This window comes from Sebastes fasciatus, chromosome 16 (genome assembly GCF_043250625.1).
Source record: "Sebastes fasciatus isolate fSebFas1 chromosome 16, fSebFas1.pri, whole genome shotgun sequence".
NCBI classification, from domain to species: domain Eukaryota; kingdom Metazoa; phylum Chordata; class Actinopteri; order Perciformes; family Sebastidae; genus Sebastes; species Sebastes fasciatus.
This window is the reverse complement of record NC_133810.1, coordinates 5,015,288-5,043,080: the sequence shown is the minus strand read 5'-3', so window position 1 is coordinate 5,043,080 and position 27,793 is coordinate 5,015,288. Positions and strand designations below refer to the sequence as shown.

General features: G+C 42.4%; 1 protein-coding gene and 1 long non-coding RNA gene across 2 annotated transcripts in view; one reads left to right on the top strand and one right to left on the bottom strand.

Annotated features, from left to right (window-relative positions):
• The window catches only part of LOC141752250 (uncharacterized), a 423,479-nt gene that overhangs the window by 354,929 nt on the left and 40,757 nt on the right, over positions 1-27,793 (top strand). The gene's annotated exons all lie outside the window — the stretch shown is intronic.
• On the bottom strand, positions 235-27,793 carry klf5l (Kruppel like factor 5 like). Its single transcript, XM_074611289.1, has 5 exons — positions 27,521-27,793; positions 14,629-15,580; positions 13,451-13,510; positions 1,116-3,090; positions 235-801 (listed from the first exon to the last, which is right to left on the bottom strand). Exons 1-4 carry the CDS (start codon positions 27,659-27,661, stop codon positions 2,912-2,914), a joined length of 1,332 nt encoding a protein of 443 aa, XP_074467390.1. The 5' UTR covers positions 27,662-27,793; the 3' UTR covers positions 235-801; positions 1,116-2,911.

Below are 27,793 nucleotides of genomic sequence, written 5' to 3'. Positions count from 1 at the left end.
CATACAACTTACGCTGTGTTTCAATTCACATATTTTTATGCACATTTTGAAGTATCGCATTAGAAAAGCTGTATGGAAAGACAGAATTCGATAAAACTTCCTCTATTGCGGAAAAAACAAAACAATAAAGCTGAAAGTTGCTAAAACGCTCTATAAAGCTGAGGGGAACTGTGGTCAGATGATAATTCTGCGAGTGACCAAAGACCAAAGAAACAAGGAAACAATCTGCTATTATTTTATGAATCCTTTTATTATTTCATTGCAGCATCGTGCACAAACAAACAAACAAAAAAAAATACACCATTGTTGTTCTTATCAATTTGTACAGAAACCGATAAATTCTCTGACATACAAGTATCAAAACAAAATTAAACAAGCATTCACATACAACCGATCTAAAATCCCATTAGTTAAAAAAAAAAGAAAAGAAAAAATATTAATATTATAATATGAAATAAAACCAAACAAATATTTACAAAGTCTTCTGTTGAAACTAAAACTACAGTTATGTACACGGGGGGTCATGGTCGGCGCTCATTCCTCGAGAGAACTTGATTCCTTGGAAAGAAAGTGTTGAAATTACAGGATGTGTTTCCCCCAAATGAACACATGTTGGACAAATTTCTAGACATGACATTACTAACACACACACTTTTTGCAAAGTGCTAGAAACAGTGAAGAAAAGGTGAGATCAGGTGTGGGCAGTAACTGATAAAATGAGTGGTTCACAATAAAATATTAAACCATATTCACCAGAGCTCTCTGGATTTTTGTAGACTATTGATCATTATACAGGCTCCACTGGAAGACATTTACATTTCAGTTATTACCCCGACACACCAACCTGGTCTCTCTCCCAACTCGTCAAACACCGCACGATCGGTCAGTGCCCCTCTGCATCGGATACCGACGCACTGAGGCGCCCTTTAGCAACAGTTGTGACGAACCGGGCTTTCAACTGACAAACCCACCCACGGCGTTATTTGACGGTCAAAGCAAGTGACGTAGTATTAATAGTGTGAAAGTGCGCTACGGGTGGGCAGGGTGGGTGGTGGATGAGTCAACAAACACAAGACTTTCAACCAGGAGAACGCTGTCTGTGTCCCGTGTGAAACTAAAAGTAAAAAGCAAAAGTTGGTCACGTCTGTGGTTAGTCACGTGACTCATTGGTATCTATCGGTAACCATCCCTGGTCCGTCCAAATGTAAGCAAGAGGGGTACCCTGTGCAGCAGTCTCTGATGCCGAGGAGCACTGTCCAGGCGACGGTGTTTGACGAGTTGGGAGTGAGAGCGTGTTGCACAAACTGGAAAGCTGTCATGTTTGCATTGATTTTTCTGCAGGAGTAAATAATGAAGTAGCTCGCCATGCATAATGAGTAATCTCATACCGGGAAGGTTTAGATTTACAAATCAATTCTGTCTAAAAGAGAAAAGGTGGCTGAGGGTTTTCAAGGAGAACAACGATGGTGGAATCAAACTCTTGATTTGTACAGTGCAACATTTTTTCTTCCTCTTGTAATTCCTGTTGGTAAGCGTACAAAAAAGAACATGCAAAGGGCATCTCGACTTTTTTTTAAAACCCCAAAAGAATGCAGGAGCCACAAGTGCCAACGAACGTCATGCAATCAAGTGAACATGAAGTGAACAGGCCCGGCTCTGCACTCCGTGAGAGTGTAATGTACCAGCCGCACTGTACCTCATAAACGATTACATAACAGGTCTATCCACCCATCTCTGTCTTTCTCCAGTTGAAGTGTTGAACAAATACAGGACGTGAAAAAACAAAACAAAACGGCGCTGAATAGAAAACTGTGAGCAAACCGCAAGCTGTCGTCAGAGGAGCTCGGTCGCCGCGGCAACGGGTAATGTCTTGGATACAAACATTGGCGAATCGCTCTGCTCTCTGAGCTCGACAGGTATTACCTGTGCTGAAACAAGCAGAACTAGGCGATTATTAACTTTTCCATGGAGAGTTCTCTGATTGCGTCTGTTGATTATTTGTTTACTCTTTTTCTTTTTTTTTATTATGAGAGTGAGATTATATCGCAAAGGAAGTTTCAACATATTACTCATATTAACATTTAATGTAGGTTGTCAAGTATAAATCTCAATACATTCGTTGTATTCGCACACATATGCACACAAATATAAACAAGTATGTACAAAGGCAGTTGGAGGGACATACATCTCCACCTCTCCTTGAAAGTTCATACCTCAAAATGATAAAAGCCGGAGAGCGTGGTGATGATGATGATGATGATGATGTTGGCGGCAGATTTGTCGGAAAACAAATAGTTCGTGTTGTTTAGAAGAGAAGATTCCAGGACGTCCCAAATGCGTCGTAGGAGCCTGACACTACAGTTTCTGATGACTGCAACATTTGCAGTAATGCATGTCGTGTTGGACCAGTGCATGTTTTAAATCAACATCTGTTCAGTGATGAGAACAGACACCAAAATCATCCCTGAGTCCTGGTAGATCATTAGCTCTGGTGTTAAGACTTCAGCAAACAATGTGTTGACTGATAGCAGACGACCAGTTATTACCTCAGATATAATATTGCATGTTGTAGAGCGAGCCATGACCGTTTTGCTCCCAACTGCCCAAACTACATTTTTTTCCTTCCAATTCCCACTGCTGAGACCCCTCCCTGTTGGGTTGTGGAAGGTGTAAAGCACCAGGTGACTCCTCTGACACACCAGAGGCCTGTACTACGAAGCAGGATTTGGGGTCATCGAGGTAACTTCAGGTTTAACCCTTCAGGGTTGTCAGTAATATGACGGCATCACTCAACGTCTGTTAGCATGGAGCACCAGAATAAACAGGGATGATTTGGGTTCTGTGTCTGTTAAGTTCAGGTGGCTGTCATGTGTTTGGGTGTGATGATGTGACGGTTCTGGGTACGTCCATGTTAGTTCTGGTGACGCTTCATGTGCAGGGCCAGGTGGTCGGAGCGTGAGAAGCAGCGGCTGCAGGCGATGCACTTGAAGGGTTTGGCTCCGGTGTGTTTCCGGTAGTGTCTGGTGAGCTCATCCGATCGGGCGAAACGCCAGTCGCAGCTCTCCCACGTACAACGGTACGGCTTCTCACCTGCAAGAGATAGCAAGACAGGACGGAGGCGTTAGCAATGCACACAACATTTTCTCAGAGTAAAAAAAATAAATACATTTTGTATATACAATCAGTTTTATCATGTATATTTTTTAGCAGCACCCTGTTTCTGTTATAGTGTTCTGCTGGAGTAATCATTTATCCACACACATTTTCCCATGGACTGAAGAAACTAAAACAAGCGAACACCATGAGAATGTGATGAACCAGTTTTGGATGCTCTAGCAAAATAACTACAAAATGCCTGTATTGTTTTAAAGGTGCAGTGTGAAGGATCTGGCGGCATCTAGTGGTGAAGTTGCAGATTGCAACCAACTGAAACTTCTCCCGTGTGCCAAGAGTGTAGGAAAACTACGATGGCTACGATGTTTTTTTTTAGCTCTAAACTAAATGATATGACAGTACTCTGATGAAACACATCAAAAATTAAATTAAATTTGTTTTTATATAGCGTCAAATCATAACAGAAGTTATCTCAAGATGCTTTTCATATAGAGCAGGTCTAGACCGTACTCTATAATTTAGAGACCCAACAAGTCCCTCATGAGCATGCATTGTTATGTGACAGTGGCAAGAAAAAACTTCCCTTTAATGTGTAGTGGGCGGCCATCTGCCTCGACCGGTTAATTAACTGATAACAATCTGCATTTCATGAGTTGAAAATGGCTCAACACGCCATCTACTGTTTTGAATCATCCCTGAACCTCGTAAGGCCGTTTGGGACTAATCTCCGTCATGAGATTAGTCCCAACCTCTCAGCCCCTCGCCCACTATTTAGCAGTTTTCAAAACTTAACTCTCAGTTAACAATGTGTGACTTTTACTTTTCTTACATACACCTATCATTGCATGGCAACGCAGTCGAGCAGCAGCTCTGCTGAGGTGTTAAATGCATTTTGATAAGTGAGATTAGAGACTGGGCCGCTGAACAGAAACCTTAATGCCAGTAAATAACAGTTAGTTGCTGACGTGTGGTGGCTTGTTCTCAACCTGTCAGTCTGATGTCAACACATCCTCCAGATCTCATCAATGACACTGGTGACACAGAAATGTCCTTTCACAATAAAACCTGAAAGTGTGAGTGAGTGAGTGTGTCTGCCTACACAATGTGTGTTTCTAAATGGGGGCGATGGCAGTTAGCAGTGTGTGCTTGTGGTTTTTCACGGCTCCCACTCGTAAACACGGCGCTCATTTCCATGAAGCTGAACCGCGAGATAAAATCACATGGAGCAACGGGCTCAACTATTGTGTCACACACACACACACACAGCATGTAACAAGATGTTCAGGTTGGTTTGCTCAGTAAATACGTACAATAATATTTATGGAGTGATATTCCTCATTGGAGAAAAAGAGACAATATGGCATCTCAGAACATGATTTTTATGTTTTGACTTTCAAGAGAACTTTTGTTGCATCATTCACAAAACCATCGCAGAGTTAAAAAATGCACCGTTGCAGCCAAAAGATGTTGATTAATGAATATAATTAAATTTCTGAGAAGCAGTTTGATAGGAGCTGACAGCAGTAACCGCTGTGTGTGTGTGTGTGTGTCATCACAGCTCACTTTGTTGTTACCGACACACCTTTTTTTTACAGTTACATTATCAGACCAAGCGTGTGTGTGTCTATGTGGGAAATCCTTTAGGACAGAGGTCACTAAAAGGCAGACCGCAGTCCGAGCCCGGACGCAGATGCCACCCTATCCAGACCAGGACTTATAACTGATAGGTTATTGAGAATTATTAAATTCTAACAAAGTGTTTCTGTGCAGATTTTCTAGCCTTTATGTCAGTGGTTTAGCGGCCCAGGAAACTCACAGACCAACTGCAAGTGTCGTAAATCATCACACGTGATGCTGCTCAGCCAATCAAATCTGTGCATTCCGATAAGCATTGTGAGTCGAGGCAGTGAGTGAGATACACACACACACGAGGGAGAAACGAGACGAGAGACAGAGTAGTCGTAGAAATAAGTGAATACAACACTTTCTCACTCCCAACTCGTCAAATAGCGCCGTTTGGTCAGTGCCCCTTGGCATCGGAGACCGACGCACTGGGGTACCCCTCTTATGTTTTTACTTTTGGACGGACCAGGGACGGTGTGTCAATGTACGCTCGTTACATGCATAGTGTCCTTTCAAAATAAACTTCTGTTTTCAAAGGAAGTTAGGTTTAGTCAACAACAACTAACAACTAACGTGACAAAACAAGTCAACATTACTTTTAGTTTCACGCGGGACACAAACAGTGGTCTCCTGGTTGAAAGTCTTGTTTGTTTGACCCATCCACCTCCTCCCCTCCCACGCATCCTGAACGGACTCTCACGCTATTAATGTTACATCACTACAACTACAACTGGAACTACGAGGGGTGCAACGGATCACAAAACACGGTTTTCAGTCACAGACTGGATCGGCAGCAAAAAAAGGGAGCAATATAACTTTTAGAGATGCCACGATCATGTTTGTTTGCCACCATTATTGATTGACAATCGTCGATGAACCACAGCGTAACAGATACAGATCGTTGTTGTTGTTGTTTTGTTTGGGGGATCCGTACGGATCAACTAAGGCCTGTGACACAACTAGTAACTACTGAAATACTGCCTGTATGTGAGAAAATGCAGAGCTGAGCCCAGTGGAAACTTGGTCAAATCAGGATCTGGACCAACAAGTCCTCATGGCTAAATGACAAAATGGGTTGTTTACAAAGACGAGCTTTGGGAGTGTTCATCATGCAGCTACACCGGTAGGACGAAGACACGCCAACGGGAATCGTTTCATGTTTTGGCAGCTAAACTTTGTTGTTTGTGTCTCACGCTGGCAAACATAGACGTAAACAATTTAAAATACTCAAACAAAAGGAAATGCATTCATAAATAAAGCACGCCCCCTGTTCTATAATGATCTGGTAGTTCTGGATCAGAAGGTATGAAGAGACTAATGAGCCAAGAACATCCAGCCAAATAAATCTGAACTCAACACTTCTGCTACTCCACCCAAACATTGACATTTCTCTGCTGTGCCACAACGTGCTGTTGCCCAACAGTGAGCTAATCATCAACAAGTGGAATTGAATAGGCTGGTATGCACACAACAGGGAAAAAAAACGTCATCTTTCATCGTGGAGGTGCAAATTAATGTCAGAGAATCAATGCCAGGCATGAGCACAAAACAAACTGAACAGGAGATAACCAAACAATAAATTCCTTTAACGGTGGTTTGGTACTTTCCACAGCAAAAAGTAAAAGAGTTCATGTCCCAAACAAGTCCAGTTTGTGGTTTCCCTTCTAAAGAAGCAATATTGTTGAGACTTTTCTTTTTAGATGTTTAATGCCACTAAATGTAATTTATAAATGGCTGAAAGTCCCAGAGGAAACTCTTTTATCAGCCGGTGTCGAGGGAGTGTGGTCGTCTTTGGGCCATCAAGTGCTCATTACCAGCGTGGGCCTCGTTAGTGCTGATTAGATAGCTTCTGCTATTGACCATCAATCACTCAGTGACAGCCATTAGCGGAGCGACGGGGTCCAAAGAGCACAGGAGGGGTTCAGGTGATAGGAAGAACAAAAACATAAGCAAGGCAGAAAAAAAACCTGCCTCTAAAAAAGGTGTATTTCTATTATTAATAATCTAACAATCATCTAAACAACAAAAACACGTGAGACCAAACATCACACATCAGAGTCACTCCAGCCTCCTATCAGGCCCATATCCTGTTTCTACAGTTAACCGCTCTAGATGTGTGTGTAGAGGCGGAGTACAAATGTCTCCATAGAAAAGGCCGAGGCTCTCGAGCCGCAGGTGTGTTTGGTTTTGCCCTGTAGCTGCGCTGTCGGGGTCAAAAGCACAGCCGCCTCTCTGAGACTATTATCCCAGAGGGCTGGTGAAACCCGACACACACAGAACAAACACACTTGAGTGGTATATATATTCCTAAACAAGCTGCATAAAGGTCAGATGAAAGCCTCCCCCTCCACCCATCCATACATGCTTTCATTCTCCTTCAGTCTAAAGAAGAACAATTATTTATTTAGTTTATTTTAGTTATGCTGTCTGCACTCGTTTAACCTGCAGTGATTTACATGCACAGTTTCTCCCACTTCTTATGGAACTAGAAATTTGAGTCTTTAGCATTTGGAAGCATTTTAACTAACACACACGTGGATGATCTATTTTCTCCAGAGCAACGATTTGGCCAAAACACACACTAACAGATTCATTCAAGAGTCCCGACTAAAACTAAGACTAAGACTTTCTTTGCTCGAGGACAGCTCACCGGGCTGCTCTCGCTGAAAACATGGACGTCACATCTGAAACTAAAAGGCATTAAAAGCCTTTACAGACATTTGTACACACGCCAGACAGCAGCTGTTTGATCAGGTGGCTGATTTAAAAACGGCCAAACTATTATCTCTCTCTCTTCAAACACACACAAAACACTAATAAGTGCATGTATTGAATACGTCAGAAACCATAATGGACAAACACACTCAGAAATGTACAGGCAGTGTAACGACACATCGATCACTCTGAGACAAACAAAGCTTTTGTTACACACTTACTGTATACGTGTGTACTTTATATATTAACTCTATAGGGGCTTCAAGTCTCTCTTACGAACAATATGGCTTAACTTCAAGCCAAAATAAAAATAAAAATGGATAAAAGTGAGCGCTATTTTTCTATTTATCTATTTATCTATATTTGCTAGGATATGGCACCTTTAATCTTAAGTCAATTTACATTTCAAATAAAGTCATTTAGCTGATGGTGTTACTCAGGCTGACTCATGAAATAGTCTATCATTAAACATTATTTCATTTCCTAAATACAACTGACAAAATCACAGTGAATTAACGCTTCTATCTACTCTTAATGGTCATAGATATCTATCTTACTTCTTCTACGTCCCACCATTCATTCCCTAAATGACTACACACACAGTCCAGTATAATACACCAGGAGTATGATATTAACGTTTTACAAGCGTCTCTGCCTGGTTTTACTGAGTCAAAGAGCAAACAGCTAGAGGCTCTCCAGGACGCCCATAAACTCTTTGTGGACCTCTCAGCTTTATCAGCTCGGTTAGTGTTTGTGAAGAGGGCTGGAGGGTTCCCTAATCAGGCTGATAGCACTCTACTCTTTACACATACATGTACACACACACATACGCACACTAACACAATTACAAGAGTCAACGTGCAGAGCTCAATTGGCTGCTGAGGCCATGGTCAAGGTTGGTCCCCCTCATAGCAGTGATTGAGCTGTCAATGAACGCAGATAGTGATGCACTCCAACAACATGCACATCGACAGCTCCAAGGTGGTTCAGACCTTGATCAAAGGCTGGCTTGGTCTGTGTCACGGTATGAGGGTCACGGTCCGGTGCACGCAGCCTACACGGTATGGGGATTCATGCACGTAATGCGGTACCAAATGTTCATAAACTCCTCATATGTTTTCTGTAAAATTCTAATCTGAAAAGTAATTTTTAACTAAATGCATGTAGTGCTGTAAAAAGTACAATATTTCTCTATGAACTGTAGTGTAGTAGAAGTATTAACAACCGTTTCACAGCAGAAACGACCCCCATTTGGTAGAATTGGAGCTAATGAGGCTGATCTGGAGGAGTCTAGTATAATCAAATCAAATCAAATCAATTTATTTTTGTATAGCGTCAAATCACAACAGAAGTTATCTCAAGACGCTTTAGTTATCTCAAGACGCTTTAGTTATCTCAAGACGTATAACAGATCTAATACATCAAGCTCTTAATCTGTGTCTCCTCGAGCTGAGCATCAGCCATGAGCCAGTCCCAGCATGCACTGTGTGGGACGCAGGGTACATACCAGATAAGTCATAGTGCTGCTAACACACACATTTACACCCATCTAGAGTCTTCAGTTGACTTAACCTGCTTGTCTTTGACCTGTGGGAGGAAACTTCTGGCTTCGAGGAGCTTTTCAATGAATCACCGTGTTGTCTCACCCTGATAACAATCCCAAACTTGATACATGCATATCTACAACGGGAGTGAAGCACCTGCTGACGTTGGGACCTGCAGTCAGCGGGACTGGATTTTTGAGGAAAACATTAAATATCTTCTCTCTATAATGGCGATCAGTAGGCTACTTATCAACTTTTGAAAAGTAGGTTACCTTTGGTGAAGATAATGAAACTGATACTTACTAAAAGACAACCTACTCATGCTGGCACACACTCACACACTCACACACACACTTAAGCAGACCCACAACATCCCGATACAATCGCCTTAAGGGAAACAAAAAGTAATTTGTCACGTTCAATGAGACATAAATGAGGCGGGATGTTGTACCACATTAAAGAAGAGCGAGTGAGGCGTTGATCACATTACTGTAAAGAGTGACTACATGGATTTACTGTAGAAATACTCCTCCTGGCTGTTCAACAGAAACGTCTACATGCACAGACACAAAGATTGTAGAATTTATGTGAGGAGGAATACTAATAATTATGTCTGGAGCCAGCCTTTAAGAACAGTATTAAATAAATAAACTGGACGCCTGTGTAAAGAGGCCACAATGTGGGTTATGTTATCTCTTCTATTTGCTGTGGATCAGAGACTAGCTGCAGCGTTCTGTATGAGTTGAAGGTGTGAACAGGCTTTACCACTCAAGTAGGCAAACAGAGAGCTGCATTAATCAATTCTGGAAAAGATAAAGCATGAATAACTTTCTACAATAAATACACCTACAGTTTTACAAAGTTGATCCATGAAGTTTAGAGTCAAAAACTAGGTTTTATGTACAGTAAGTTGTCAGGTTACCAAATTCTATTAATCACAAATATAATATGAGTTCAGTGAGCAGAAAAATACAATTTATTTTCTTTGAGTTGGAGAAGAAACATTATGGCTACGGATGATTTGCCCTGGAGGAAGCACATAGATTGGAAATAAAAAGGGGACCGAGGACAGAGCCTTGAGGCACACCAAAGCAACAGAGATGGGAGATGAATATCCACCCAGATCACCATATTTGTGCAGGATTTTTTGAGACAGTAATGCGAGAAAAGGCAGAATATGCCATTGTTAATTTTGCTTGCGACATTTCCTGCAGTTTGATACAGTCAGCCCAGTGTTTCTTTGCATGCCCATCTCATGAGTCATCATCAACTGAATGCAAAACAAGACTCGGCAAGCCCGGTTTTGCCAGGTCGCAAGTGAAGCCTGTTTGTGAGATTCACCGAGTGACCAGACTGAGTAAACCAGGGCGTTTACTTTTATGCAGCACTGCATACTCTGCAGTCTGATACATGTTTCAGTCAGGCTGCTGCGGTGCGATCATCTGCTCACTGAACGCAATGAGAAGAAAGGACTGCCGATTAACAGAGGAGTGTCAGCGGCTTTCTTCAAGGGGAAGTTACTTGGCTGTTTATTGAAGTCTTAAAAGCTGCCAATTCTAGAAATACAGTTGCTAAGTTAGCAACCCTGGGGGGATTTTAAGTGTGCCTTATTGCAGTGGTTCCCAATCGGGTCAGGACCCACCGAAGGAAGTTGCAAGATGGTTTACAGGATAAGAAAGAAACAAGAAATTGTTGCTATAATTGTTGTTTTTTATTGTGAATAACTCAATAATTTGACCTCATCAGTCCTGTAAAGTGATAAGACTAACGATAGTCCAATATCCATACTACCATACTATTTATTATGCCAGAAAAAGATTTAGTATGTCCCAGTACATAGTATGTCAAATGCAGTATGCCAAAAATACCTGGATGTCCCACTGCATCCGGTCGCATTTTGCAGTATGCAAACCAGCATGCTTTACTGGCTATTCTGACCCTCAGTCTAAGCAAGAGGGTCAAAGTTCAAGGCACAATGTTATGACAAAGTAGTATATCCTGATTGTATGCATACTGCATGCAACAGTACGTAGGGCAGCTGCAGTACGTACTGAATGTAAAAAGAAAAGTAATGCGATTTGGAATGTAGCAATAGCTTTAGACTTTTAGTCCTAGGAACTACTTCTCAAGGAACTAAAAGGTTCCTTCAGTCCACTGTTGTACCTGGTCGCTGGGGTTGAAATGCAATGAGTTCCTCTAAAAGTTCCTAGTTCTGGGGGGAAAGTTCCTGCGGTCTAAAAGGGGCTTTAGTTTTGAGGGGTTGGGAACCAATGGATCTCCTTGAAACTGTCGCACAGGATCATTTCAACGATGTGTTGGTCAGTCAGACAGTAAGACACATTCCATGTCCACATTGAGTTGTAGCCGCGCAAAAACAACCACAAACATTTCGAATCATGCCTACAGGGAACAGAGGAGCTTGGCGGTTTGATTAATTTGATATCAGGTGCCAAAAGATTGTGCAGCTGTGCACTGAGATGATTCAACTTCTGAAGAAGTAATATGAACTTGTTTGTTCGTCTTTGTTAGCTCAGCCAGCGTGACAGTGTCACTCTGACTCATGTTATACCGGCTACTGGACATTCTGCAGTATTTTATACAGTACAATTTCAATTTCATTTTAGCAAAATATTATTATTCACACCTAGGTGACCATGGTAACAGTGCAGCAGCCACTTATTTCCATTCTATGTGAGTAAGCGGGTGAAAAAAACATTTACTTCTGGTGGCTAAGCAAATTTGTATCATTGCATTCGACGTGTAGTTCAACTTTGGTGCACTTTCAGACGAATATCCCCTCGGCAGGCGATGGTCACTTGCCTGCATTTGTGCATGTGTGACTGTGCTTTTAAAAGTGCAAACCTCCAGTCTGATCCATACAGGCCCTCAAATACAGTCTATATTTGCATTGAACTTGTCAACAGCTCTCTTACTGCTTGTATTGTTTTGTTTACTATTCTCACTGCGTGTTTTACAGCCTGTTTGTCTTTTACGCTGCTGCATCCTGCTGCAACGAGACAACTTCCCCACGGGGATCCATAAAGTTTCATCTTATCTATTTATGACCATTCAGAGATCTGTTTCTACTTGCACATTCATTCACATGTTCGCTCTTTCTCTCTGTCGCTGTTTTCACACTGCGGCTTTTATCGCATGAGTAAATCTCTAAAATCCAGGTCTGACGCTGCTGGGAATCCGCAGGTCTCATCTTACAGAAGGGAAACACATCGAAACCAGCCTTCCCCCATTCTGCAACCCCCCCCCCTCACCACCACCTTCCTCCTCCATCCTCTGAAAAGGGACTGAAAAGCAGGAGTAACTGGTTTGGCCTTCGTTTTAACAGCGCGTCTTCCCTCTTTTTTTTTTTCCTCTTTCCTTCAGCCTCCCCTCCTCCCTCCCTCCCTCCTTTGTTCTCTGACTCGGGGGAAGCTCAGAGGACAGGTATGAGCACGTATAAACATGGCGGAGAAAAGACAAAAACTCTTGAGCAAACTAATGGTGCTTCTATGTTGTTTTTTCTCTTCATTGTGTTCTTTGCCTCTATTATCGTTACTGGGTGTATCGAAACTGGCAATATGACAAAATATGCAATATACAAATAAATAAGCTGAAGCCACCTGAGCTCTGAGATTAATGGTGACAGTGGTGAGGTTGTGACTGGATGCTCGCTGGTTTGACTCCCAGGATTAGCTCGGATATCTGGACGGAAAGTGGGAATCAATTTGGCCAAAAACAGAACTACATCCTGAGTCCTGATTCTCAGAACTTAAAATCAGATTTTATTATTTTTTTTCACAAGTGTCATCAGGTTGCATTGCACCTGAGAACGCTGATTTTTCTATATTGTAGGATTTATAGATGTATTCTTTTACAATTTTCGATCAGACAGCCGTCGGTCAGTGACTGATTCTCTAATCAGAAAATCCAAAACGTCGCAAGACATTTCGGAACAGGCGTTATTTGGATAAACTGACCACATATTGGGAATCTAAACGGTTACTTTCTCACCATACATACTGAAACTTAATAAAGTGATAATAACAGCTTGTAACCTGGCTCAAAATCTCACATTACTGACGGCCGGGCCGGTCTCAAGGCATCCAATAGCCGTCCTGTGAATCGCGAGTACTTGACCAATCAGAAATCAGCACTGCAAGCCCCACACAAAGTTCCCGAACTTTGGGAAAGTAATACCCCCGATCAGGGCCTTTTAGGGGGTTAAATAATGTGGTCTGGTCCCTGTCGTTGAATAGCAATGAGTTCCTCTAAAGGTTCCTTGTTCTGGAGGAAAGTTCCTGCAGTCAAAAAGGAGCTCTGACTGAACTGTATGCAGATTTCCCTGTCAGAAAGCTGATCGCAGACAGTGATGTGCAATTATACGTCATGACAAAGAAACACTAAACTGTAGCTCCTGTCACGTCAACATCTATTTCAAGCTGAGAGTGTTTTCTCACCTGTGTGCGTCCTTTGGTGTGCCTTCAGATGAGAACTCTTTGTGTAAACTTTGGAGCAGCCTGAAAAGAAATCACAGAGAGAGAGAGAGATCATGAGCCAGGCTGACAGCGGAAATAAAGTTTACCTCGGCCATAAAGCTGTTATCCAAGGGAGAAATGGGCTGTTTCTGGAGTTGTTTTTCACCTGTGACCCAGTGAGAGTGACGAACACAGGGACAACTCATTCACATATACTTTGGTAATGACCATTTCAAACAATTGGGCTCATACACTCCCAAAGAAGTCAATGACTTTTTGAGATCAGTGTTTTTGCAGTGTGTTCCCAAGTATGCTGGCAGCAACCTGGTTTCTGCTTGCGACATGTAAGAGACAGGCAGTGTTTTACTGACAGATTTGCATTGGTGCTTTTGCTTTGAGAGCAGAGCTTGTTTACACAACAGTGACATCAGTAGAAAGCAATTTGAACCAACTTGTCGGAGTGGTTGGAACTTGTTTTGTTACTTGTGTAGCAAACTGTTCATAAGGACCAGGAAATCGTGCACGGCTCAAGCTTCTGATTGTATCTCATGTTAAAAATGGAAGTAGTAGAGCTTCAATATTTACTCTTTGTGCGTATGGGCAAATATTGGATTGCATACTATTTTTGTATGTTGCCCTAAGGCGGTCTACACGTGATCGGTGGTGCATGCTGTCCTCGCTGCAAGCTGCACAGTGCAGGCAGAGTGTAGCAGGAAAGCAGAAGGAAAGGAAACAAAAAAAAAGCCTGGCAATGACTGTGAATTCTGTATTTCAGTTTAACACAAAGACAAGTCGCCCAGTGAGAGGTAAGAACCCGACAATCAAGAAGGCTTTGTGTTACATCAAGGACATCATCTCTTCAGATGCACATTGACAGGTCACGCTGATTGAGCGCATTGGCATAAAATCAACGTGTTGTGCAACAACCAAGGTAATACTGCCACCACGTTTTGGCATCTTCACTTTTAACTATCACAAAGGGCTTCTGCTGCTGATCATGTGTAGAGAGTGCATTTGTTACTGTCCCCAATGATACAGCATGTAAATAAAACTATGCTGCCAGTGAAGACGTTTCTTGCCCCCAGGGGTAGAATGATGATCTCACTCTTCAGACAAACATGATTTACTGTGATATATTTTAAAACTAAATGCAAACAGACCTGGGTAATCACAGAAGTGGATCCTCCTCTTCTCCAGCTCTGGGTTGTTCCGCCTGTTGTATTTGGGACCTGTCAGGACACCCTGGCCGTGTGTCATCAGCATGGCGTGTGGAGACAACCCCGTCACCTTCATCCCTCCCAGGCGCTGCTGGTACGGAGGCGGAAGTTGGGGCGCTAACCTGAGCAGCTCTGCGTGACCGTCCGGGCTCCCCGGCTGAGAGTTTGGGGGTGAGGGCGGCAGGCTGTGGGGCGCTGTGTGATGGGAGGAGTTGCTCGGTGACACGTGGTAGTAACCGTGGTGCTGCGCTAGCTGGTGCTCTGCCATCATGTAGTTGCCGTTGGCTGTCGCGTTGCAGAGGTTCTGCATGGTCCTGCCACTCGTGGAGCCGTGTGCCGACGGGCTGGCGTGGGACAGAGTCATGGTGAGGTCGGCACAGCTGGAGATGGGCATGTGGTAGACATGTGACTGGGGGCCCGGGGGGCCGATGTGAAGGTCCGAGTCCAAATGTTGCTGCTGCTGCTGCTGCTGCTGATGATGCTGCTGCTGGGACCCTGAGGGCACACTCACCACGACTCCAGAGCTCATGTCTGGTTTGATGAACACGTTGTTGACGACAGGCGGCATGCTGAAGACAGAGGTGAAGTCCGGCAGGGCCTGGGTGTTAGCGGTGGTGGGGATGGAGCAGGGCACCTCCAGCCCGGGCTCGATCTTGATCTGCTGCGGCGTGAGAGTCCTGGTGTTGGGCCGGTAGAGGCCTGTGCGGAGGTGAGTGGAGTTGGGAAGGATGACGTTGATGTTGAGGCTGTACGGGGTGACGGTTTTGTCGTCTGAGAAGTAGTCGTCGATCACAGAGGCGCTATCTCGTCTGTATTTCTTGTCGACAGTGTCAATCAGGTTGCTCAAGAGAGGACTGTTGCCCTGGGGGAGGTATTTGTCCAACTCTAATCGAATCTGGAAAGGAGGAAGAGAGGAGAGAGAAGGTTAAAAGAGGAGTTCAACATGATGAAACTGCAATTTACTACAACCCTTCACTGTACAACCTGCTCTTCACCTAGAGATTTCACATATAATAATAATAATAAATATCATGGTTATCGTCAATACCGGTATGTCACGACACCCCTAAACGGGTCACTTGCTGAATCATTGCATTTCATGTTCCTGTGACACAGCACATCACTTTGGGTAAAAAGCATGTTAAGGTCAACCAACTGATGAATTGTAGGATTTGAAAAGCTTTGGGTGAACACTGTGGAAACATCCAGAGCAGCAGCTCCTGTTTGGCACAGTATTTGTTTAACATGGACATGGATAGAGTATTTGTTTAACTGCTGTAATTATTTTGTGAGATTAATGGGCTGCAGATGGTGATAAGGTGGCTGTGACATGGCTCAGGTCCACCCAGTCCACAGTTAATATAAAGATATGTATATAGGGGGCGAGAGACAGGAAGCAGCAGAGGAATTAAAAGAGAACTATTAAGAATGGATAAAAGAAAGGTTTTAGAGAAGTTGGTACCGAGACTTCCTCCTCCATCCCTCCATCATCCGCCCCTCCTTCATACCTCACATTCCTGCTTCCCAGTGGAGCTCACTGCCCTGACCAACAGCCAAAAACCAGGATGAGAGTCCGACAGCTTACATCCAGATGCATGTTACTCCTTTAGCCTTCAAGGCTGCAACAGGTTTCACTAGTTAGCACCTGCTGCATGTTTGCAGATTGTAATTCCAACACAGTAACAGTTCAGTGATGAATTCATCTCCAAACAGTCAAGTCATAAAAGCAAACAGAGGAGAGCTATTGGTGTTATTGCTCCTCATCAGTTGATCATTCGGTGAGTTTAAAATAACGTCAACCAACTACCGGCACAGTTAAAGGCTTTTCCCTTTACTAATTTAAGATCTCACTGTTCAACAGTTGTTTCCCAAGAAAGATCCACTCGGACACAGGAAATAGAGCTGCACAATTAATAGAATATTAATTGCAGTTCCGATTTTAGCTTCCCACAATTACATGAACATGATCGACTGCGATGTTGACGTTTAGGGGGGCGATCGAGATGTTTCGGCTTCACTGTTTTGGCTTTCGCCGTCATGCAACTGTGGGTGCACCCTGCAGAGGCAGCCGGTGGAAAGCTTTCCTGAATGTTGCGACTGCAGTCCAGAGATATAGATATTGAGATATTGATTGCGTCCTACATAAACACACTATTGCACACCGCTTATTTCACACAAAACATTTCTGTGTTTATGTTTTTATAGGTGCTCTTCTCTCTGATTTGAAGTGAGTGAGACCTCTGTGTGGAAAAAAGTGATGCACGCTCCAAATAGAACTGAACAATGCGAGGATCAAAATCTGAAGACAGTTGTTGTTTTCTTGTGTCACCAGGGAGACACAACTGTCAATCAAACCTGATCAGATCTGCTTGTGTTTTAAGCAACAACATGACTGGACAGGTGGAGGAGAGAAAGACAAAATAAACTGCAGGTATTTTCCTCTGTTTCAGTAGAAGGCATTATCTGATCCTAATCCTGATTAACTGGTGTGTGTGTGTGTGTCCGTGTGTTTGTGTGGGTGTCATTCAGAGTCTATCAAGCGGAGCGTCACTTCTTTAGAGGTGCACGAGCCGGAACGTAAAGAATCTGTTCTGCAGACCACACACACACACACACACACACACACCCACACACACACACACACACACACACACACACACACACACACACACACACACACACATACAAATGCATGAATGCATGTGACACAAAAAAGAAATATATGTGCGCACTACGCACAGATGTAGGCATACACGCACAGATACACACCTACACAACTTACCGACTCACACGCTACTACTACACAGAAGCACACAAACAGAGAGTTCCCTCCATGGGTGTGGCAGATGGATGTGGTTTAGTATGTGGATAAGAAAAAAAAGCAAAACCAAAACAAAGGCTGAAGGCATGAGAACGACGCAGCGAAACTTAAACACTGTCAGGTAAAAATAGACCTGCCAGACAAATGTGATCCTCACAGTGATGACAGATACACTATAGGGCTGAAGAAAAGGATGAGGAGAGGGGGGAGAGAGAGCAAAAAAAGAAACAGTAGCAGAAGGAAATGAGAGAGAACAAAGAAAGAGGGAGAAAACCATGTGAGGAAGGAAGGTGAGCGGCTAATTATGAAACCGATACGGATGCATGAATGCAGGCGGCTAATCTGATGATGGGGACATTCAAACTCTGCACACAAATACCTGATCCGCATCTGCATGTTTCACATTTTGCTCTCGCTGCGTAGATGTAATGACAACTTTCATGACCATAAAATATGACTACGTGACTACGTTTACATGCACACTAATACTCCACTATTATTCAGAATATGACAATATAGTGAATTTGATACGGGTCATGTAAACAGCGTATTCTGTTTGGATAGTCTGAATTAGGTCTTATTCTGAATGGAGCATTTTCAGATTGAGACACACAGCCTCTTGCCTGTTTACGTCCAGCTCTGTTGAACTCAAACCAACTAACCGACAGTTTGCAGAGATGCATGCCCAAAAGAAAAGAAAAGGAGAAACACATCTACTTTTAAACATGATGAAAGACTTGGATATCAACAGGTTTTTGGATATGCGCAAATATCACAACACCGACCTTTTCAAGAAGGTGGTTGAAGGAATAAAAGAGGGGACGCTGTGTTCGCCACCGGTTAATCAGAGTATGCACGGCTGCATGTAAACGGGAATATTCATTTTCATTAGCCATGTAAACAGCTTAGTAGGAATATTGTCTTTTTCGGAATAAGGGCAAAAAACAATATTGTGTGCATGTAAACGTAGTCAATCATACTGACATCAAATGGGGAAAAAGGAGGCAAATAATCATTAAATATATGAAGCTTTAACCAACTAACTTGATGACATGATTTGTACATTTTGTGCAATTGAGAACCAGATTGAGTAAATTGGGAGCTGAACTGTATGAACTGGACCCAGAGTGTACAGTACAGAGGAGTCCTGACTGAATCGAATGAGTTTGGATGAATGACCTAACGAGGTGCTGATGTGCCGGAGGTCGTTCAGCAGGAGGGACAAAGCAGCAGAGAAGTTCTGTTTCAACACTGTTATTCTGCAACACTGCTTCAAGTGCCAGCACCGACAACACACAAATCCCTCCATTAATAATCTGCCAATATATTGTCAATTCTTAGGGGGGGGGGGGTTATTGCTGTTCTTTTCCTGTCTGTGTGTGCAACTACTGTTTAAATGTATTTCTAAGTGTATATTTATGTGCGGGATATGTCATATGCTTTTAATGTGGTTTTAGTTTCTGCTTTCATTTGCATTTAGACTTTTAATTTACCATTAATGTACATTCAGCTCAGTTCATTCTGTAGGTGGACTGTTCGAAACAGGTATAATATCAGTTGTCAGTATGTGGAAAAGGAAATTTACCCTTACCCTAACTAAGTGGTTTTCTTACCGTAAACCTAACTGTGGATGTTTGTGTAGCATACAAATGACATGCGAAAAGTGGCGTACAGATGACAGATGAAAAAGCTAAAATGCGTACTCATTACACGTGGAATGTCGTGGTATTTACACACCTTCCCGTGAGACCGGGTTGGTTTCTGCAGTCATGCCCGCAGAAACATGACTGCACTGGACTAAAAGGTGCAGTCATGTTTCTTGGACTAGGGCTAAAAGGTGTCCCATCGTTCGTCGCAGGTGAATTCACACCTCCTTGTCATAGGTGCAATCTGAGCGTTTGGTGAAATTAAAGTCTTGGGTATTTACTGAGAAAAAAAACAGAAAACAAAAACAGCCTCTCTGTTTCCTTCCACTCTGAGAGCTCCTGTTCAGGACGGGACACAAACAGGCCCTGTGCTGCCGGGCTGCTGGCAGCTGTAACCCTTGGGTGCCCTTGATCACTTCCCCTGCTGGCCTGCTGTTGATCCCTCTCGCTGTCAACCTCTGTTCCCTGATTCGCTAGCATCTTTTCTCACTATTGACATTTCTCTATTCAGCCTCTTTCCTGTTCTGTAAATGCACAGACGATGTTGGGCAGAGAGAGGTCGATGTTATCAACGCAGGATCCTGCTGCAGTTTCCTTAACAGTATACTGCACCAAAGGTTGTTTATGGATGTCTTTATTTATGTCTGCATGCAGTTCGAAGATATGCTGAAAGGGTAATGTCATGGATGAACTAGCAGCTCTTCTCAAAATAAGAGAAGTGCACAAAAAAAAATTGATGTTCTAACTGCGCCGTACTTTGTAATTTATGTATCTTTAAAGTCACTAACTTTGCACACATGCTCAGCAAACCTTCCCTGGAAGCTTCCCTGGAACAAATAAAATCATAAATCTTTTAAAATGAGTCTTTGCCCAAAGCAAGTACCTCCTCTCCCTCCCTTTTCAGAGAGAGTAACTAAAATCTCTGGTCAGGACTTGCAGCATTCAGGTGTGGGTGTTTGTCCTACAGGTATTTTTAAAAGAGCTTTAAGAGTTAGTAACATTAACAATCCTCGACGCGTTACACAAGAGGAACGGCAACCTCAAAGGGAACTAGTTGATGAACTACGATTCAAAATGTCTTTGTATGACTTTACGTGGTAAACAAGTCGAATATCTTCGGGCCAAGACTCAAGTTAATAATTGGAGAACATGTACAACTGCTGCGCTATGAATCCTTCTGCCTGATAACAAACAGTCTCTTATCAGTTCGGTTCAGGTTTATGGGATGGAGTGGGAGTTTCCACACTTCCAGCCAATGTGGCATCCATCCTTACAGAACCTTTCACATGTTTTAGCCCCATTTACTGCACACAGAATATACTCTCACTCCCATCCATTTGACAATCATATTCAGTGTTTTAGATTATTTAATTGTGTTTGTCGCCCTCATAACCGCCACTACAGCAGCTTCCATTCAGTGCACCAACAGTATGAAAATCAGAGCTTGTGTGAGACAGTAATCACTGAACTTCTGCTGACAAAGTTATATTATTGTTATTATTGAATGCAGCTGATATGATTTTGAAAAGTCTGCACTTTGTTACCACACTACAGCATGAATTACAATAAATAAAAGCTGGCATAATGTCCACAGTGACGCCATAACTGGCTATTAGACCAAACTATTAATCAAGAAAATAATCAGCAGATTAATCGATAATGAAAATAGCCCTAAGAACTACTGTGCTTCCGTGGTGTCCACAGCTGTCCGCGTCCATTTCGAAGTATAACTGAGGCTTTACTCCTCGTCTTCTGTCCCATCTGTCTGTCCTAACGGCAAAAACATTCCTTCCTTTGACATATCTAATAAAAACGTTGCTATTCATCTCAAATGTAGCTTTTTGAGATGTCTATGAAATCCATCAACAGGTGGTTAAACTACATCTACTCATGCCAGCCTCAAACTGAAGACATCTTAATACAGAAAAACAACAAAAGCAACCCTTTGACCACTCTCCACTTCCTGTGACCCAAAAGCCTCCAAGCTACAAGGTCTGCCATCTTCATCAGACCCCTCCATCCCCCCCCTGCTAATTGCAAAACAAATGGCTGTGTCTGCACACCAGTTTGCTTTTATGGCTCTTAGGAATGCAGAGAAATGGTGGCCGTTCGCCTTTGGATCTCCATAAAACAAAAAAAAACAGAACTGATAGTGCCGGGGCCCCCCGGTCTGCTCGCTGTGAGTCAACAGAGCAGAAATCATGACGGGGTCATCAGAGCAAAAACAAAACCTTTGAGACTGCGGGGACGTTTTATGGCCGCTGATGGAGGGACAGATATGGAGGATTGTATTGGTTTCATAGGACAGCAGAGGTGTTGACACAGTCTGAAAAAACTCTTCTTTGCCATTGAGGACATGACATAAAATCATTTTGGGACAGAAACCCTCATATCCAGGTTAACAGTTCGTCCAAACAATAACCTCTCTCACGCGTCGTCCTATTTCTGTCTCTTATTTCCTGTCACTCTTTGTTCTATATTGTCCCACAAAACAGAAAAGGTGCTTCTCAAATTTAGCTCGCAGTAAGAGAGGGGGTGGGGTGTCATTCACAGTCCTGGTTCCACAGTTCCTCGACTGGTGCTTTGATTTCAAAATGTCACAAGATACTTATGAATAATCACGCTGTGCATACGGATATATGTATATGGAGTTCAAACTGCCTGAAGAAACGGGAATAAAGACAATGTTGGGACAAGAGACTTGTCGGTATGAGGTGGATGAACATCCACATCCTGTGGCTACGTGTTTACAGATACTGAAAGATTCCTTCCCTCGCCACAAAATGATTTCACCTTTTGTTTTTATACAGCTGAGCAATTTTCATTGTTTTCCCAGACGAACGGAGGGTAAACCGTGGTAGTCATTAAAGAAATTATGCAGCTTCAGTAGATGAGTTTGCAGACCACAGGCATTAGAAAACAGTAGGACTGTCTGCGGGCGGCCTGTGTTGTCTGGAACAGAGACGAGGCTGGGCATGATGGGTACGGATGACATCAACAGACCAAACAATTGCATGAGTCAAATTATAAATCTCTGCTGATCTGGTCTGCTGGTGATCTGGCACTCTGCAGGAGGATCAGACTGATTGATGGGTCTGCATATGAATCAGGCTGATATATGAAATACATGTTTCTCAGCAGGTTCACCACAAACCTCTCAGAAAACTAATGTGTAAAAATAATGTGCACAAAAGTCATTTGAATAAATTTGAAGTCTATTTATTGATGAATTTGCAGAACAGCTGGTGTGTTGTGTTCAATGATACCAGCAGAAAGAGAGACCAAGACGAGTCCCTTCATTAAGAGCTGGAACTCTCCTTTTTCCTCAAACCCAATGTCCAAATAAGTAAAGACAGAAAAAGTCTCCCCAAATGTTTTAACTCCAAGAACGAACAAAACAAATGAATCGTGTTTCCTCGCATCACCAATCAGTGTGGGATTGTGCGAGCTGAGGCTCGTTGTCAGCAGACACTTGCTCAGATGCAAAGCATCTGCGTGTGTTGTTCTGGAAGTCAAATCATTAGTCAAACCAAAACCATTGCAGCCTTCAGCAGCCTGAAAAACGTCTGTCGGCAACAAGGGCCTGAAAGAGACGAGGGAATGTACGACCATTCACTGACGTGACAGGAAAACATGTGGAAGAGGGTCAGTCTGGTCAAGACCATGACAAACTCAAACAAAAAGAGGTCTCAGGATGTAAAAAAAACATCTTGAGAACTAATCTAAACCATATCTGAGTATTGATCTTCAGGAATCATTAGGCGTGACTTGATGTGTTCGCCATGAAGTTACTCTGTAACTTCCCCTGTCTATGCTCTCAGTCTAACAGGAAACCTATTGGTGATTCAACGACAAAAGAATCTGGAAATAGGTTTCATATTAGTAAGGTTTCATATTAGTAACTTATTCTGTCATTACTGCTGAGGTACATGAGCAGATTAATCCCAGAATAAAACATGCATCATTTCAAAGAAAGGTAGAAGGATAAACTTCCAAAAGACCGACACAAAACTAAAACAAATTAGGTCTCCACAATGTTTTGGTGAGCAGACAGACTTCAGTCTTTAGCTGAGAAGCTAATGCATTTTTAAGACGTCTCATTGGGCTCTGGGAACTTGTGATAGGCATTGTATTACAGTTTTTTTATATATATTTTATACACTAAATGACTAATCCAATAATAAAATAAAAAAAGAAACAAATTGCTCGTCAATGGAAATAATAATTGCAGCCCTGTAACTACTACATGTCTCTCCATCAAATGGCAACTGATGAAGAATCGTATCATTAAATCCAGGTGATGTTTCTGGTCGGTTCAGAAACATCAGAAATACTAGACCTCAAAGTTGAATCTCTTTAACGTGTTACATCTCCAAACTCATCAGGCAGGTTTATTATTACCAGTGTAGTTAAATGCCACTGCTACTGTATGTTCATTAAACATATCTACTGGTTTCTTGCTGCTTTACACAACAAACAGATTCATTGACTGAACCAAAGTTGCTGAATAGTTTTTTTAAAACAGCACTAATTCATACTCTTTATATTAACAATTTTAGTGTCTTTCATCTCTTCGTTTTAGTTTTGCAGTCTGCAACTGTAATGTTTCGGTTCACTTTCTCAGCTCTCATCAACCTCATTTCAAGCAGCAGCAGGCAAAAAATCGTGAACATTTTTTAGATTGTTTTATCGGCCAGCCCCAGCTGATACCTCTCTGTCATCTGGTGCTAGGCAGGTAGTGTAAGTCAGGGACTAGCTGGTGAACATAGTGGAGCATTTAGCGGCTTTAAGGCCTTTACACACCGGGGGCGTGATGAATAAATGACTTGTAATATTCATGTTCTGTGTTACTCGCACAAAAAGTGCAAAGTGTAAAGGCCTTAAGAGTCAGATATTTGCTTCAAGAGTTGGTGGAGACCATAACAGAGCAAAAAGTAGGTGATAGTATCAAAGTTTACGCTGCACACAAGCGGCTAAAAGATCAACATATGCAGGTTTAAAAGAAAACCACTTTACTCCTATGGAAAAGCTCAAGAATCCAATGTGACTAAATGGCATTTCACTCCATCTTCTGAGGACTGAACCGCTTTAACAGCCTCCTCTGGGATTTATTTATAAACCACTGTGTGTCGTAGGTGGAGCAGACGTAACCAAAAGATCAGCGAGTTCATTTACAGACAAATTACTCAGCAGGAAAATTAAACCTTTTAACGCACACAAACACTGACAAAAAGGGTGAGGACAGCAATACTGGAGTGAACCAAAGACCTGCATTCAGCAGCCTTTCACTGCTGCTGCTGTGACTTTTCTCATGAGGTCGGCCTTTATCATCCTCCCCGCTGCCTGGAGGCGGCCTATGGAGATGCGGGCCCTGCTCAGACAGGTCGGGCAACATACTGCTGTCACGACACTGTTAAGCGCTCTAAAACCTCAACACAATGACACAAAGACACGTCTCAGAGGGGTGAAAAGAAAGCAGAACTCTCTGTTGTGCTTTGCTTTAGTGTTTGAGACTAAATACTAGTCAGGAGAAGAAGAAAGAGGATGAAATGGTGAGGTGAGAGAAACAGAGAAACAGAGAGTAATCTGTGAGGAATGTGTTTAAGGAACCGTCTAAATGCACGCTCACGGTGAATCAAGAGCACATAAGGTGAACCCTCTCTGGCTGCGGTAATCTGCCTGAGGGGGTAACTATTTCACTCAACCTGACTTCTTTGTTCTTGACAAAGTCATGTTTTGCATAACATCAAATGCAGCATGTTACAGCAACGAGAAGCAAGAGGAAAAGCAGTTAGCGATTTTGTCTGGAGCAAAACCTCAGAGCAAACAACTGAGGTGACATGTTGTTGCAGAGAGGTAGTTTGTTTTTATGTTAAAATATGTTCTTGTACTGTAAGTGTTCTTCCTATTAAATGTAATTACATTTCATAATCAGAAGTTATACAAAACAGGTTGGCACAGAAAGAAGAAAGACAAGACATGAAATGACAACACTACTGGTACGACTGTTGTATAATAAAGTGGCTATAACTACTTGCACAAACAGCCCGGTCGCACTAAATGGTGTATGAATGACACGGAAATTTGCAAGTCATAGCGTGCAATAAGAACGCTGTTCTTGCATTTGGCTTGTCATTTGTACGCCATGTAGTCTGTACTGACTGCAATGTAAACGCATGCGGTGTTCGTGTCCCAAAGTGTTGTTGAGTTAGTGATGTTTCTGATGTGTTTTCCATACTTCTGTTACGTTATTTCCGTATTTTACTTAGTTTACATACCTATTTTAAAGGTCTCATTGATAACATTTTTATGTAGACGAAAAAGAAAATACATCCACAGAGCTTTCAGAAAGCTGCCGAATAAAACTACTTTCATAATTGTGAATTAAACATTTAAAAAATGTTGGCGGGTCCAAAATTAATGTTTTGTTTATCTCTGTAGAAGATATCTGATGTTTGGTTCCCACTTCTAACAAGGCTTGTGAGCCAATAGTATAACACCGTTAGTATCACGTGGTATCTCTGGGTCGTCAGTTGAATGCAATGCAACAGAACGGGAGAGTGAGACTTGTGACATCTAGTACCTGAATGTTATTAATGTTATTAATACCACCTTTAAGCCCAACCATGACATGTTTCCTTGTAATGTCGTGCTATGTATATGCCTTCCCATGACATCGGGTGGATACAAGACAAGACAAACTCCTGTTCCAATAAAATGTAATATCTGAGTAAACAAATTGCACAGACATGCAGAAATACAGAGAGGTTTAACTGCTGCTAGATCACACCTGTCCAGGTGACAATGCCAATAAAGTCGGTTCAAAACAGCCCCAGCATGTGACCGCTTTCCGTGTTTGCATAAAAACATCAACAGCAGGATGCTTTGTGAGGATCACATCATGCATCGGCAACCCCAGAACAGAAAAGCCTGAATGAAAACACGAGTGAACAAACATGTTCAACCTCTCAAACCCACCGGGGGCTCTGTGGGCCCCCGAGGACCGGAGCGGTGCTAGCCTCAGGTCTCAGGGTCTGCCGTCTGTTTACCAAACACCTGGCAGCAGGCCAGCACCGCACCAGGGCTTCTGGTTTCTGTTGTGACCACGCAGGGACCACACGAACAACTCACAGCCATCTAACTTTAATGCAGCTGTCACGTCTCTGCTGGGGTCAACAAAGGAGGTGGTGGGGTGCTCATAAAGCCTCGTTTATCCTTTTATATTAGTAACGTTCTTCCACTAATCAATGGTGCGATCCTCTGCTAAGACATGAGCTACTTCCTGATTGTTCAGGCTCATATCTGGCATCACAGCGACACGTATTCACTGATAATCTTGGACAGACAGATCTACAGAGGAATGTGATGATGGATGGAGAAGAGGCCATTTTGCAGACTTGTCTATAATTCAACCTGTTTCTCCATCATGTGATCAGATCCCATGACTTGTGAGGAAACAGCGTGTGTCCTCAGCTCCCCTCTGAATGAGCTTATAATAAAAAATAAGAAAGGCCAGCAGGGTGTTAAATTCACAACACATTCACAGCATGTACGATGCTCATTTGTTGGCAAATAAACTCCAATAATGAACAAAAATCTTGTTGTTTTTTCCACAAATATGCTGTATGTAGCATATTGAGAATAAATATCAGAATCAGAATGGTGTTTATCGCTAGGTGTAAGAGGTATATAGGAATTTGCTTTGGTTTTGTTGGTGCAAGTAAACAGTATAATAACAAAATACAATCAATATAAGTGATTTGTGTTCTCATAACTGTATACTAAAATCTTAAAAACAGATTAATAGCATCTTCAACCTACTAAAATCTTCCTTACATTATAGAAAATCTGTTTATATCATGTTTATAGCTTATTTTGTATATTGGTAGAAATTCAATTTTTTTATTCTTATTTTATTCTAACGTTTTTATCTATTATTTTGTTATTACATTGTTTACTTGCACCAACAAAACCAGAGCAAATTCCTAGTATATACCTCTTACACCTGGCAATAAACACCATTCTGATTCTGATTCTGAGAAGTACAAATAAAGTTTGATTTGAATGATTTGATTATTGATTATTGATGCCACAGCTTCCAGGTGAACTTTACTTGCGTTTTAACATGTCAGGTGTCTGGTGGAGGACTTTAACCTGCCTACCTGCCTGTACAGGTGAGCTGCTTCCTTTCACAGGTAAAATCTTTAAATAAAGAAAAAGGTGCAGGCCAATGGTAATTAAATGGTTGTTAGAAGCTTTGTGCATCATGCAAAATAACACTTTCTTTAGACTGAAGCAGCACCTGCAGCCACACTGAAGGTAAAGTGATAAAAAGAGCCAGAAAGGCCGGATCTCTGGAGACTCTCACCTCAGGTTTGACGTCCTCAAACACGGACGCGTCCTCAGCTCCCTCCGCTCCAGGCATCCTCACCGGCTTCAGCTGCGTGAAAACCGCCCTCTCTTCCGTCGTGTGCGGCGGGTTCATAGCCAGTCCTACCCTCAATGCCATCTCTATATATGATTACTATATCTTATAAAGAGTTTGAGTTAAAAGCGCATATAAAGAGTTACTGTTAAATACAGCTGGATGTAGTTATTCCACAGCCCTCCCCTCTCTTCTGGCGCTCAGGTAGGTTTTTAC